Raw genomic sequence first — 14,781 nt, 5'->3', positions numbered from 1 at the left:
CAGGTCCTGAACCGGTGCTTGGCAGCTGTGATGGTCTGGATGAGGGAGAACAAATTGAAATGGAATCCAGACAAGACAGAGGTCCTCCTGGTCAGAAGAAAGGCCAAACAGGGCATAGCGTTACAGCCTGTGCTGTATGGGATTACACTCCCCCTGAAGATGCAGGTTTGCAGTTTGGGAGTGATCTTGGACTCATCGCTGAACCTAGAACCTCAGGTCTCAGCGGTAGCCAGGGGAGCTTTTGCAAAATAAAAACTTATGCGCCAGCAGCGACCGTATCTTGGGAAGTCTAACTTGGCTACGTTTGTCCATGCTCTGGTTACATCCCATATAGATTACTGCAATGTGCTCTACGTGAAGTTGCTTTTGAAGACTGCTCGGAAGCTACAATTGGTCCAATGGGCGGCAGACAGGCTGCTCACCGGAGCGGCGTACAGGGAACAAACCACCCCCCTGTTGCATCAGCTCCACTGGTTGCCAATCTGCAACTGAGCACAATTAAAAGCACTGGCTTTAGCCTATAAAGCCCTAAACAGTTTCGGCCCAGCCTACCTGTCTGAACGTATCTCCCCCTATGAACCATCTCGGAGATTAAGATCATCTGGGCAGGCCCTGCTCTCGGTCTCACCTTCTTCGCAAGTGCAGTTGGTGGGAACGAGAGAAAGCCTTCTCAGTGGTGGCCCCTCGATTGTGGAACTCCCTCCCTAGTGATATCAGGGCAGTCCCCTCCCTCCTAGTGTTTAGAAAGCGAGTCAAAACCTGGCTCTGGGAGCAGATGTCTGAAAAATAGAGCAGTGCAGGAATGTTCTTATGGAATATGTGCAATTTGACTATGGATTAGCCTTTAGACGACTCAGGATGACGTGATTCATTGAAATGTATTTTTATTATGCTTATTATGTTTTAATTTTTAACTTGTGTATTAACTGATATACGTTTTAAGGCACCATGGAGATGCAACTGTAAGCCACCTTGAGTCCCCCTCGGAGTACAGAGAGGCAGGATATAAATAAGGCAAATAAGTAAATAAATAAATTCAATCTCTTTCAATTTAAGAAAAATTCAAAGTACTACATTTCAGTGCCAGGTGGGACCAAAAGAAAAGGAACTGGGCCCCAAACCACTATATATCTTACATCAATGCTTTAAGCCATGGGGACAGCTGGGTAATAAATGTATTGTTGTCAATATTATTTCAAATAAAGAAGTTGGGGGCCCTTCCAAAAACTGGGAAACTACCCAATGAGATTGTAATGTGCCCTAGAAAGAGCTGGAACTGGGTCCCAATGTGTGATGTGTCATTACAGTCATTTGTGTAATATTTCTCAACAATGAGCTTGGCCCACTTGCATTTGATCCAGAAACTTGACCTACAAAAAATCTCACTAAGATCTGCAAACATGTAAACCAACCAAAATGCCTGATTTTATCTCCTCAAAATCGAATATATAAAAGATGATTATTTGTATTCCAGACAATCCTTGTATTGGCTGGAAATTGATCAATTCCTCCTGGAGAAATAATACAGTGGGTGGCATCTGAACAGCCTGGAAAAATGCCTTTGGGCTTGGGATTCTACAAGGCAGTTCCCTTGCATTCTGTCACATGAAGCCTCCCTGTGCCCATTCACAAGCCATTTCTAAAGTCATCAAGAGTGTTTTAAAAAGCCTTGAGAGGAATAGAGGGCTGCAAGTGAAGGTTTCCACGTATTTATTTCTGAGTACACTCATGTATCACATGCACTCAAGCAGCTACTGGGGAAGAGCAGAGGACAAGTCGTGCTGTGTTTAATGGCACAACCGGACTCAAGCTGAAATAACATTCAGCTGCTGAGATGCATAGAGATGAAAGGGAAGTCGGAAGCTGCACAACTATATGGTTGTGCACAGAATGCGAGATGCATGAAGCAAGGAAATCAGGAAATTGTAAAGTAAGAAATAGCCACACCTGGAATGAGTAAGCAAACTGGACAGGAATGGGACATTAGTACCCGGAAGATAGAACTGTTTCAAAACCTGTGCAAGCCACTTAAGATGTACATTTTGACTAAGAACATCATGACAGACACACCAAGAAACCATAACCATCATCTACTTACAAAGAACATAATTATATCACTTCTATATTACACATTCTGGATGATATGTTACATATTGAAAAAACAGTGGAAGGTTAATTAAACCTACATTTTATAGGCATATACTCTGCATATGTCTCTGCGTGGCCCATTTCTTCTTCATCATCTTCTTCAGGTTCTTCTTCCTCTTTTGTTACTGGCACTTTCTGCAGCAAACATAAGAACCTGTTATACTGCTGAAAACAGAAGCAGCAAAGTTTAAAACTAGTCAAACAAAGAGAACATATGTAATACAAAGAATATTGTGTTGAATGGAAGAGAAATTGGGATGACAGAAACATTCCTTCAGCACCAATATACAATTCATGGGCTGCATAAATTCGCCTTCCCTTTCTGAGTCTCTCCTACATATGGAAGGGGATTATCAGTGTGAAAATGAACAAAGACTTTATCAGAACATCCTGCTTCTAAATACGCTTCTATGGATTCTAAAAAGGACTAGACCCTTTGAAACAGACTGCAAATATCCCAACTGGCCATGTTCACACCAGCTGTTATTGTTACAGAAGGATCAGAGGTCAAGGTTGCCTACTTTTGTTTTAAACCCTTGGTGAACATCTTCCTTAAGGCACTAGTCCCTGGTGGTGCAATGGGTTAAACCCTTGTGCCAGCAGGAGTACTGAACGATAGGTCAGCAGTGCGAATCCGGCGAGAGCAGGTTGAGCTCCCTTTGTCAGCTCCAGCTTCCCATGCAGGGACATGAGAGAAGCCTCCCACAAGGATGGTAAAACATCAAAACATCCGGGCATCCCCTGGGCAATGTCCTTGCAGACGGTCAATTCTCTAACACCAGAAGCAACTTGCAGTTTCTCAAGTCGCTCTTCACACACACACACACTAGCTCGCTGGAGTCCCATTCAAGGAAATAAGGAATATACATTAAATTAATGGCATGCTCTCTAGAGATACGAAAAAATCAGGTTTATTTGTCCTTTGAAGATATGGGGAGCAAGCATTGAGTGGTAGTCACACCATCTTGTACATACACAAACTTTTGTACCTCAATTGACTGCAAACTTTATATCCTAACTCTAAATTTCATAAGCAAGTTCTCAAACCTTAGCCCGGATAGCCAATGGTGAGGGGCTGTAGAAGTTGAAGGACAAAAAAATGTAGAAGGCCACAGACAACATGAATCAAAGTTCCACTGTCACCAAAGGCTTTAGAGTAAGTGACATTATTAATCAGAAGTGTAGGCAGATAAAGCTGGGTGCAGTAACAGAAAAGCACCAAATGATCAGCTGTCTTGTGTCTGAATAGCAGAAAAAGTATCATTAGATCTCAATGTCCAGAAAGGCCTACTGCATAAACAGTTTTACCCAACGTTTCCTTCTCAGGAGATCTATATAACCAAAAATAACATTACATTTCAAAGCAAAGATAACATCAGTTCTTACAAAATTGCACCTACCATTGTGGGAGAAAAGCTTCTCATTTTTAGATCATTTACCCATATTCTCGCGACTTCTTTCGTAGAGGCCTCCTTTTTTACAGCACCATTGCTCAAATCAGCTGCAAAGGTAATACTTAGAGTTAAGAATATTTACCAAACAGGAATTCCTGGAGTTTAGTCAATGCTTCCCCACAGTGATATTATCAAACACTGATCTTTAAACTAAACAGTACATAACAATGTATGAGTTTTTATGCTATTATAAAAGAATATTGAAATTCAGTATGTTCAACCCTTAAGAGGTTGCTAGCAGCTGGATTAAGACAGTAGCTGCAGAAGACACCCTTCACCACAGAATCACCTTTGTCACATGTGGGATAAGAAAAGGAAGCCCCACTTCCTTTTAGCAGTGTAATGGATCTTACCTGATTTGGTGGCATTTACCACCTTTGGAGACACTACTATTATTTCTGAAAAAAAAAGTCAACATTTTGGGTCTCAGGGTGACAATTCATCCAATGAACATAACACCTAGCAGCCCTCCGTGTGCAATTTGTTTGTTAAAGGAATTTATGACAATTCTACAGCCACTGAGCCTAAAAAAAAACCCTGTTTACTCTCATCAAGACAAAGAGGAAGGAGGGAGAGCTCGTGTTTGTTTAAATTGTCTTTGAGGGGGACACCTATGGTGATTATGTGAGAAATAAAAAAAAAACATTTTGAGATCTCAAAAATGGGGCTGCGACTATTATTATGCAATGAAATGTGGTACTTCCTAAACACAGGATCATTCATATTTCCTAGGGAAATGCTGAAGCGTTGCAAACATATCACAGGAACAGTTCAAGTAAAAAAGAAAAGGAATGTTTTCTAAAGCACCTGAGACAAATCTCCTGTGACAAAGGCTCTCCAAATTAGGCATGCTGTAGCTTCTCATGAACAAGTCAGCATTATCATTCATCTGAACTGTCCCACTATTTAGAAAAGCACAGTAACAAATCTGGCTTGTCAAGCACATCAACTTTAAGTTTTGCATTACAAGAGAGTTAAAATCATGTATTTTCCATGATCAAACAACCAAAGTGACAAAGCAATTTGGAAAGGGTGCCTGAGATTATTTTGTGGTGAAAAAAATCCATTGGTTGGTGCCCAACTCCACTTACTTGCAGCTGTTGCAACTGGTTGAGCTATGTTTGGAGGTGGTTTCAACTTCATCAGTTCATTTAGACTGTTGTTCTTGAGAAGGTCTTTCAACTGGATCTGGTCCTTTGGGGGTGGTGTTGTCAGGGTGTTCCGGGCAACAGGCATAGTAACTGACGGCCGGGTAGTGGTGCTTGTTTGTATAATTTTGGCTACAGTGATTGTTTGCCGGGTAGTGGTGACGGGAGTTGTTTTTGTCATTACTATGGTCGTTCCCAAAGTAGGGAGCTGGTTTATTTGATTCAAGACAAAGGTTGTGGTTGAGGGTGGTTGCTATGGGGAAAAACAGAACAAACATTAGGAGCTTCACTCATTACATTGGGTCAAATAGAGGTTAAGTATCTTTTGAATTCAATAAGCTCTCACTTTTGTAACCAAGACATTTGGGAAAAGTTCTTTCCTTTGTGGAAAATGGAAGGCCCAGTCTGAGAAATATTACAGAATATTTCCAGTGACAGAAACTACCCAGTGATCATGCAGGACTATAACTTTCACCACCTTCACTTAATATGCCATTTTTGTTTTCATGTGATCTTTTTAATATAACGCATGACATTCCAATGTTTTTACTCTGAATTAAAGATCCTCCATTCACAAAATAAGAGTCATATTCACACAATAGATCCTTTTGCCAGTGCAACCCCTTGTCTGTGAATAACAAGCACCATAATCTATACAACAACAGGCTGGATTGCCACCACATTTGTTACTGTGCCGTGTTAATTTGTCTGAACACTGACTATCTTCCATAAATTTTTTTTTAAAAAAAGAATAATTATGCTAAAATACTCAATAAAATGTTTTCTTAAACACTGTACTATGCAAACATAATGAACACTGAACACTGAACTCCACTTTACAGCTGCCCATGCAGAGAAGAGTCCTTCTGAACAACTTACTATGCCGAACAAGTCATCCTCCAACACAAAGACATGTCTAGAGGAGATCTGGGAATATTTAGATGCTTAATGATCAGGTTCATTAAGAAGTCATGTTTCCTACCCTGATATTCAATACAGTTGGTGAAGACGTAGCCTGTGGCTCTGCTTTGACAGCAACTGATGCTTCCGTCTCCAAGCCCATTTCTAATGTATTAAATGGTACTGACTAAAAACAAAGAGAAGAAAGTTATGCTGGTAGAATACTGGAAACAGTATAAATTGCTTGCCCTTTGACCATAAGAGAAATCCTGGAGAAGACGCCATGCAGGCATGCATACAATGCCCACAATCGTGAATAGCCTAGAAGTGTAATAGTTCTGCATCCAGAACCATGGTAGACCTGCTCTTTCAATACTCCGTCCTCAAACTACCATTGAGTCACCACAGCTTCCTTGCCACCAGCCTGTAGCTGGTGATTTGAGAAGCACCTGGCTACATCCTGACATCCAAATGCAAAATGATGACATCATCCAATATGTGTTTTGGCCTACAACTCCCAGAAATCCCAGCCAGTTTACCACTGTTAGGATTTCTGGGAGTTGGATATCAAAACATCTGAGGACCCACAGGTTGAGAACCAATGTGCTAGGATATTCCTGAGGTCTCAGTAGATTAAATAATCTTGTGCCTGGCTATGAGGACATAGCTTTGCTGATTTTCCATCTCCCTAAGCTAAATAATGGCTTTGGGTGGGGGAGCAGTGTTACACAGTAAGATGGGGTGATGGTGGCTCTGGACATTGCAAAGGGTAGAAAATACCAGTCAATGTAATTTCAAAAAAGCATATGCATATCAAGTGCAATCTCATGCCTGAAAATGCCACTAGCAGGACACTAGCCAATAGGTTTGCAAGACTATTATGAATACAACTCAACTCCCTCCTTTAACATAATTCAAGCAAGTTAAAAGTCCACACCAGCAGACTGCCAATTGTCACCACTAACTACAACACATCATCGATCAAGCTGCTGCTTTATTATTCTAACTATACAATCCTATGCAGATTTACTCAGAAGTATGCCTCCTGTGTTGATTATGCACAGTCCCAGGAAAATAAATTAAAATTACAGATGAAAATTTTATTTTTGCTACTGGCAGAAGACGCAATGCAAAATGTTACATCCTCCCAGGAGAAAATTGGCAAGATTTCCTAGGTGAGGTCCCATGATCGGAAATGGTCACAGGGAACTTCATGATGCTTATGTACTTTTCAAATGCAAAATACGGAAGACGTAGTTCCAAACAATTCCAATAAAGTATATAAAGAAGCCAAGAAATTTCATGAGCTGAAATTTAAGAGAGACATATATAAGAATAGAAAGAGCCATCTGCAAAGAGGAATACAGTGAATAGTCAGAAGTTGTAGAGGAAAGTAAGAAAAGCTCAGGCTACCTAGACAGGTTAAAAAAATAAAATTAAAAATGGTTAGGAGGAAGAACAGGAGCATGAGGAAGAACAAGTACAGCCACTGCATAAAAAAGATGGTGAAATGCTTAGAAGGAACAGTTCAATATCGCTTTGTCTTAAGTCTTCTCCCAAGAGAAAGCTCTAACTGGGAAATACAAAATAAACCATGCAGTGAAATGGCTACAGCTCAGGATAAAGAGGTAGTAAAGGAATTACCAGCTACTCTAGAATAATGCAAATCTCCAAAGTCAGAGGAACTGTAGTCAAAAGTACTAAAAGAACCTGCAACTGTAATTTCAGAGTGACTATCAATAATCTGTCAGATTTATTGCAGAATAGGAGATGTCTCAACAGATTGGAGGAAAGCAAATGTTATTCCCATCCTCAAGAGTGGAGAAAATGAGATCCCAAGCAGTAATCCTGATCATCAATATAATATGCAGTTATGTGATGCAGACTATTTTCATTTTTTTTTGTTCTGTTGAGGTTCTATCATTAAATGAAAATATCTACTTTCTGTAATATATGTCAAAAAGAGGAATCTTAAAGCATTTAAAAAAATCTTGACATCAATATCAGGAAAAGTTCTAGAACAGATTATGTATTATTATTATTATTATTATTATTATTATTATTATTGACATTTGTATCCCGTCCTATCTCAACCTCCGCAGAGGGACTCAGGGAGGCTAACAACCGGCACACCGTGGTGCCTACAACCAAAAGCATAAACATACAATTTAAACAAAAACAATATAAAAACAGAATAAAAACATTCAAACAGTCGCCAATTTAAGTCATTGTCCTTAAAGCAGTCTGTCAAGTCCATTAAAGCCGTCCCTTTGCCAGCAGGTCAGCCTAGTCTACATTAAATGATCAGTCTGTGCATGTTTTAAAAAGGAATGCTGTGATTACTAAAAGCCAGCACGAGTTTCTCAAAAATCAAGTCATGCCAAACTAATCTTATCTTATTTCTGATAAGAGTTACAGATTTGATTGATTAGGAGAATGCCATGGATGTAGTGTATCTTGATTTCATTAAGCTTTCAACAACACTTCCAATGATATTCATAGAAGCAAGCTGGTGAACTGTGAGCTAGATGGTGATACTCTTAAGTGAACTTGTTATCAATTGAAAAGCCAAAGCCAAAGAGTGCTCATCAATGGAGGCTCATTTTTCTGGAGTAAAGTGAAGAGTTGAGTATCTCAGAATTCTGTTTTGAGTCCACTGTTGTTCAAAATCTTTATGAATGAATTAGATGATGGAGCAGAATAACATTTCACATTTTGTACTGTTTCTAAATTGAAAATACAATTAATTTGTTATAAAGTATAGAATCTTATAAGGGGGCATTGGTTTAGCCCCTTGCTATGCAAGAATACACCACTAAAGAACTGCAAAATGGCCATCCAACCAATCTGAAACACCTTCAAAAAAGGAGAATGGACCCTCATCCTCTCATGGCCATCTGTTTCACTGTCAAACAGTTAAATAAGTGGGTTGTTGTAGATTTTTTCGGGCTATATGGCCATGTTCTAGAGGCATTCTCTCCTGGCGTTTCGCCTGCATCTATGGCAAGCATCCTCAGAGGTAGTGCGGTCTGTTGGAACTAGAAAAGTGGGTTTATATATCTGTGGAATGACCAGGGTGGGACAAAGAAGTTAAATAAGTTCTTATTAATGCTTAGGTAAGGTCTCTTTTCTTGTGTTTAAATCTGTTGGTTTGTGTTTAAATCTGTGGAGCAGCAGGAAACCAGCTGGCTCCCTTCATATATTTAAAAATGGCTATCATGTCATCTCTCAGTTTTCTCTTCTCCACTCCAAACTTACCCAGTCTTCTCCACTCCAAACTTACCTAAGTCATTCTACACAGAGTTTGGTTTCTAGAGCTTTGAACATTTTGATCACCTTTTTCTGGATATGTTCCAGCTTGTCAGTGTTCTCCAACTGTTGGCCCAGAACTGGATACAGTATTCAAGGTAAATCCAACAAAGTAGAATAGTATGGCACTACTACCACCCTCATCTTAAAATTACAATCTTATTGATGTAGCCTAGAAACACATTGGATTTTGGGCTGCCACATCATCCTGTTGACTCACAATTAGCTTATGGCCTACTAACATTTATTCCTCTTGACAATAATTTTGTTACTCTTCGTTGAGTTTTCCCATCTGTTGATGTCATTTTGAATTCTGATACTGTTCTTTGGGGTATTTGCTACCCTCTCCTATTTGGTAACATCTGCATATTTGATACGCATGCCTTTCATTGCATGTCACCTCAGTTCTAGTCTCAACCATTATATCATTGTGTTTTGTAGGTTCACATTTTATGAAGACAATATTTACAATTATATCAGAGTCAGTCCCAATTTTGAAGGGGGCATCCAGCTTAGGGGTCACATTGCCACAGCTAGTACACATACTAGACAAGTGATTACTACAATATGAAACTTCTCCTTTTCTAATAAATCTAACAAAACATGTATTTAAAGAAAATAATTTCAAAGTCATGATAAAATGATCCAGTTTAAGTGCTTATAGATTTTTCACCTGTTGAGCAGTTGGAGTTGGGGTTGAAAGACCCATATCTGCAGAATCAATATCAAACAGATCATTTGGACTGATCCCACTCTCGCTCAAAGCAGCAAGCAACAAGTCTTGTCCTGGTTCCACCATCTCTGGAGAAAAACAAAAAGCAAGGTACAATTAGACCATTTCAGTTGAAGCAAATGATCATACTGAAAGAACGCTAGGCAATATTTCTTACAGTTACTCCTTTCCATGAGTGACAATATAATTTCAATAGTTACAAGATGACAGCTACTATAACAAGTATCAAAAATACTGTACAGACGTTGTTACTGTATGAAATATGGCTAGTGAAAATCCCTTTTCTGTCATTATGTGAAGAGCTGCAAATCCTGTTAGTTAAAGGCGATCAACATCGGTCATTCCTCTGCTTGCCTATCTGCTCTCACTATTATGCCTTTAGGTTGCACTGCAAACATACATTGGGAGTTGTAGAACTTCTGTTTTGTTTTTTACTATGATGCATGTGCATGTATGGCAAGTCGCCTGTGAACATCACATTTTCTTAGCACAAGAATCCTTAGAGATGGTTTTGCCACTTCTTTCCTCTGAAATAAAGCCTACAGCATTGGCAGTCTCCTATCCATGGACTAACCTGGGCTGACTCTAGTTAGCTCCCAAGATCGGATGTGATCTCATGCTTTTGGGGATTTGGATCATATTACTAAAAAGTTTTTAAAATCTGACAACCACAGATATGAAGAGCACTGCAGGACCCGGCTTCCCCAGCCTAGAGATGGGCAACCTAAGCAAGTCACAAGCTTGTGAATTATGTATTAGATACTTCTGCTCTCTTTTAGGGGAAAGATGTATTTCATGTGTAACTTGCAGCATCATGTCTCAGGATTAACCACACATCCAAGCTAAGTGTACAAAAATGTCAGAAAATTCCTCCAATCTCATGTTCAATATTTAAGGTGTCTTTTGGCTACTTGATATGGAATGAGCTCACTGGTCCGTTGTTGTTGTTGTTAATTGCTGACAATAGCTGGTGGCCCAACACTGTATGGTTGCCACAGAGTGACCACATTAAACACTGCAGCTAAGCAAGGTTGGAGACAGTTTCTCTTTCATTTATTGCAACTGTCTGCATTCAGAGCACACTACTGCCCCCTTATCCATAGATTCAATAGCCATGGCTTCAATTACCCATGCTCCAAAGATATTTCCCCAAAGTGTTTGTGGGCCTCTCAAGCTTCCCCAGTGCAATTCTTTGCTATGCTTCCAGCTCAAGAAAAGTCAAAAGGAGTAGGTGTCTTGGGACATGCCCCCAATGATATACCTTTCTTGCAGCCGTTTATCAAGCAAGGTGATACCACTGCTATCTTGCAAACACACACACCAGGGGCAACATTTCTCAGAGATGGTTTAAGAATCTAAGGAAATACTACAGCAAGTCACTTAACACCATGGACTGAACCAACTAGGCAAGGTTTTGTAACCATGAATATTTCCTTACCAAGAGGTTTGGTTACTTTGAGTCTATGTGGCAGACTGCCAAAAAAATAGTATAAATGTAACAAATACATCACCTAACAATGTTACTTTGTTTCAGACTCACTAAAGCAGCAGATTTCAACTTCTATCACACTTCTAAGGTTACAGAGTTATACACATATATTCAATTTCCAAAATATTAATTTGATATTTTCACACCTGCACTTTTGTTGTGGTTATTTCAATATGCATCTGACACTGTTGTCACTGGTAGCTTAAAGCTTAGGTATTGTACAGAGCACACTCCATAGCAAAACACAATACATTGCCTATGAGAATTATCCTAATAATATTTAACAGAATTTAAATTTCATTTAACTGATGGTCAACATGACTAGAACTTGTGTACAACCACTGCAGCTAAAAGCCTCATATTCCATGGTGGATGCATAGTTTACAGATATCAATCTGTTTTAGAAAATACAATCAAGCTTATTACATTTGCTTATCTGCCTAGCCTATGGCCTGTTTATTTGTTTTCACAGCAAAATTTGTTTTGAAAGTTGGATTAAGCTCCTCGCTCATCACCCAGCTCTCTTTTGTAAAAGGAGATTTATGTGAAACAGGACACTTCTGCCTCACAATAAATAAAGAAAAACATAGGTGTTCAGTAAAAAAAAAACAACCCTGTATGTTTTGATAACAAGAGATATGGCAGCCATGGATTTTCCAATAAAATACTTAACAATGCCTCCTCTATTACACAGAGCTTACACAGAGCCTTGCTTACATTTGCAGAGTTAAACAAATTAATTTCCCGATCTTTCAGCTGATTGCCTCCATGCAATTGTGTCCAGTTCTCCAGATCTCTGAAAGAATTCACCTATAAACTCCGGACTGTGACAAAAGGGTTCCTCCACAGTCATATAACTCAGAATCTTGAGGCAGAAAATCCCACATCTGCTTTGAACTGGGTTATCTGAGTCCACACAGCCATATATTCCAGTTCAAAGCAGATAATGTGGGATTTTATTCAGCTGTGTGGAAAGGGCTTTTACCTTTCACATAAAACCACATGTGCAGGACATAAACTTCCAGTTTGATTAGACGTGACTGCACAATTGTCTTGTGCACACCATTTATGCTCAAGTTTAAAAGTACCCTTATGAGCAGCAAGCAAGAGACTGAAAAGGCCTAGGAGAAGCAAACAAAGGTTCAGTTTTTGCACAAACCTTTTAGGTACTACAAGAAAAAAGAAGGTTATGAACATTTGGAAACAAAAAAGCATTTCTGCTTAGTCAACCAGGAAGAAATAACTGCTCCCCGCCCCATTTTAAAAGGCAGCTGATCCTTTTCAGTCACCCAATGAGACAGCTCAGGGGCATCATTTGACAAAGAACAATCAGCCAAAGCTTGCAATTTATTTTACATAAAGAAAGGAAGGCAATTACCAGCTCACTGAAGGAAACTCCATTTGCACATAGGCTCCTACTGCCAGTGGCAGACTGCAATGAAGTTCTGGGATCTCTCTAGCTGATGTATGAGCAATCTCTGTATGCGCGCGCAGAGAACACAGCAGACCACCTCACAAGCATATTCAAAATCCTGAGCTGTGCAGCCAAGGCGATGATTGGAAAGTCTTGCTCCTTTCCCCACTCACCCACTTCTTGCCTTCGCCACTATTAGCATTTTCACCGTAACCTAAGTAAAGCATGGGCACCAGGCGCACTGACAGAGCTCTGATCAACACAGAAGGCTGGCCCCATATTGTTTATAGCTCCTTCCTTCAGAGACAGGGGATGCTAAGCAATGAATTCTAAAAAGGGGAAAGCTTCATCTGGCCAGCTGAAAGGAAAACACCTCAACCTTATCATCTCTAAACAACATCCAGAATTGAGAAAACCATAGCCTCATAAAGAGATGTGAGAGCTATGTTTAAATATTGAAAATGGTGTCATATTGAGGAGGTGAGCTTGTTTTCACCAAAGTCTAGGACACATTGGAGAAATGGAGGCAAATTCCAAGGAAAGAGATTCTACCTAAACATTAGGAGGAATCTCCTGACGGTAAGAGCTGTTTGACAGTAGAATAAGCTGCTTCCTTAAAGTCTAGTGGAGTCTCCTCTGGAAATTTTTAAAGAAAAAGCAGTATGGCCATCTGTCGAGAGGGCTTTGATAGTGTGTTCCTGCATGGTAGAATGGGGTTGCATGACCCTCTAGGTCTCTTCTGGCTCTAGGATTCAATATTGACTAGCCCTGAAAGCCCTGTGTGGCACCTCACTGGTCACTTCTCTCCAGGATGAAGGAGGAGCCATTGGGAAGCATGTTTTGGCTTCATCAGGTTAACCAATTCCCAGTCTGACTCAGGGTAGCATCATCTAGCCCAGGGCTTCTTAAACTTTCCCACTTGGGACTCCTTTCTACCTGAGAAATTTTGAAGTGACCTCAGGTATGTAGGGAGACAAACCAAACATGGGCCAATCGCAGAACAGCATGGGCAAGCCTTACTAGAGAGGGTAATTGTCCTTTCTGTGGAGCAGAACTGAAGCCTGCTGTAAACCCTGCACGTTGTTGCTAACTGGTCTATGCAAACTGGTGGCCTTCAGACACCTTTTCCTGTTGCCTGATTTGTGGAGCCCAACACTGAGGGCCCTTCCAGACAGCTGAATAAAATCCCACATTTTCTGCTTTGAACTGGAATATATGACAATGTTGACTCAGATAACCCAGTTCCAAGCAGATGTTGTGGGATTTTCTACCTTGAGATTCTGGATTCTATGGCTGTGTGGAAGGGCCCTATGAGAAGAGCCACTCCAGAGCAAAAGCCAGGGGCAAACCTGAGGAATACAGCATGCGAGACGGGGGGGGGGGGGAGAGGTGTGAGGGATTAAGAGGTGGAAGGAGCCTGGGCAGGAAGCCAAGGGCAGGCGCTGGGCCCCTTTCTTCTCTCCCGCCTCGCCTCCATCTGGAGCCCAGCGTATGGCAGACCACGACTCAGCGCAAAGGGCTTCCACATGGGAGGAAAGGAGATTCCACCTGAACACGAGGAAGAACTTCCTGGCTGTGAGAAGAGCTGTTCAGCAGTGGAACTCTCTGCCTGGGAGTCCGGTGGAGGCTCCTCCTTTGGAGGCGTTGAAGCAGAAGCTGGAAGGCCATCTGTCGGGAATGCTTTGGTTGTGCTTTCTCTGGCAAAATGGGTTTGACCTGGATGGCCCCGGGGGTCTGGAAGCCGAGTCCAGGGTGAGAAGGGGGTCCTCAGAGCAGGACCAGGGGCCGGGGGAAATGGGAAGGGGGGGCTGCCGAAAAATGGTGGCTGTTTCCCCCTCCCCAAAGAGGAGGAGGAGGAGGAGGAGAAACCAAAACAAAAACAAGGCAGGCGAAGACTTGGGACTCACTCTGGCCGCCTGTCAGCTCTCCCACCGAGCGCCGGGCCTCCTTGCAGCTTCCCTCCGCCGCTGCGACTCAGCCTGCCTGCTAGCCCTCGCTCGCCTCTCCTGCGCCGCCGCTCCGTCTGCAGCTTTCTAACTCGCCGCCGCCATCTTTGCCCTCCCTCCCCTCCTCCCCCTCTCGCGGGAGGAGGGGGGCGGCGGCGCGGGAGGGGGAGGGAGGGGGAGCGCCGTCGGCGGCGACGCCACACCACGTGACCCCAGCAGCTGCCTCGCTTGATTGACTGC

General features: G+C 41.5%; 1 protein-coding gene across 2 annotated transcripts in view; it reads right to left on the bottom strand.

Moving 5' to 3' along the window:
• SBNO1 (strawberry notch homolog 1) overlaps positions 1-14,781 on the bottom strand; it is a 58,080-nt gene extending 43,299 nt beyond the window's left edge. The window contains exons 1-6 of one of the 2 annotated variants that reach the window (XM_060785522.2): positions 14,503-14,781; positions 9,633-9,760; positions 5,733-5,837; positions 4,694-5,003; positions 3,549-3,649; positions 2,187-2,283 (exon numbers count right to left, since the gene is read on the bottom strand). In XM_060785522.2, the coding sequence (XP_060641505.1) occupies positions 2,187-2,283; positions 3,549-3,649; positions 4,694-5,003; positions 5,733-5,837; positions 9,633-9,758 (739 nt within the window). In that variant the 5' untranslated portion in view covers positions 9,759-9,760; positions 14,503-14,781. The remainder of the gene's footprint in view (positions 1-2,186; positions 2,284-3,548; positions 3,650-4,693; positions 5,004-5,732; positions 5,838-9,632; positions 9,761-14,502) is intronic. The other variant, XM_060785523.2, reaches the window with a different exon arrangement.

Source organism: Anolis sagrei, chromosome X, assembly GCF_037176765.1.
Source record: "Anolis sagrei isolate rAnoSag1 chromosome X, rAnoSag1.mat, whole genome shotgun sequence".
Taxonomy (NCBI): Eukaryota; Metazoa; Chordata; class Lepidosauria; order Squamata; family Dactyloidae; genus Anolis; species Anolis sagrei.
The sequence above is the reverse complement of the archived record's forward strand: the minus strand, read 5'-3'. Positions and strand labels throughout refer to the sequence as shown.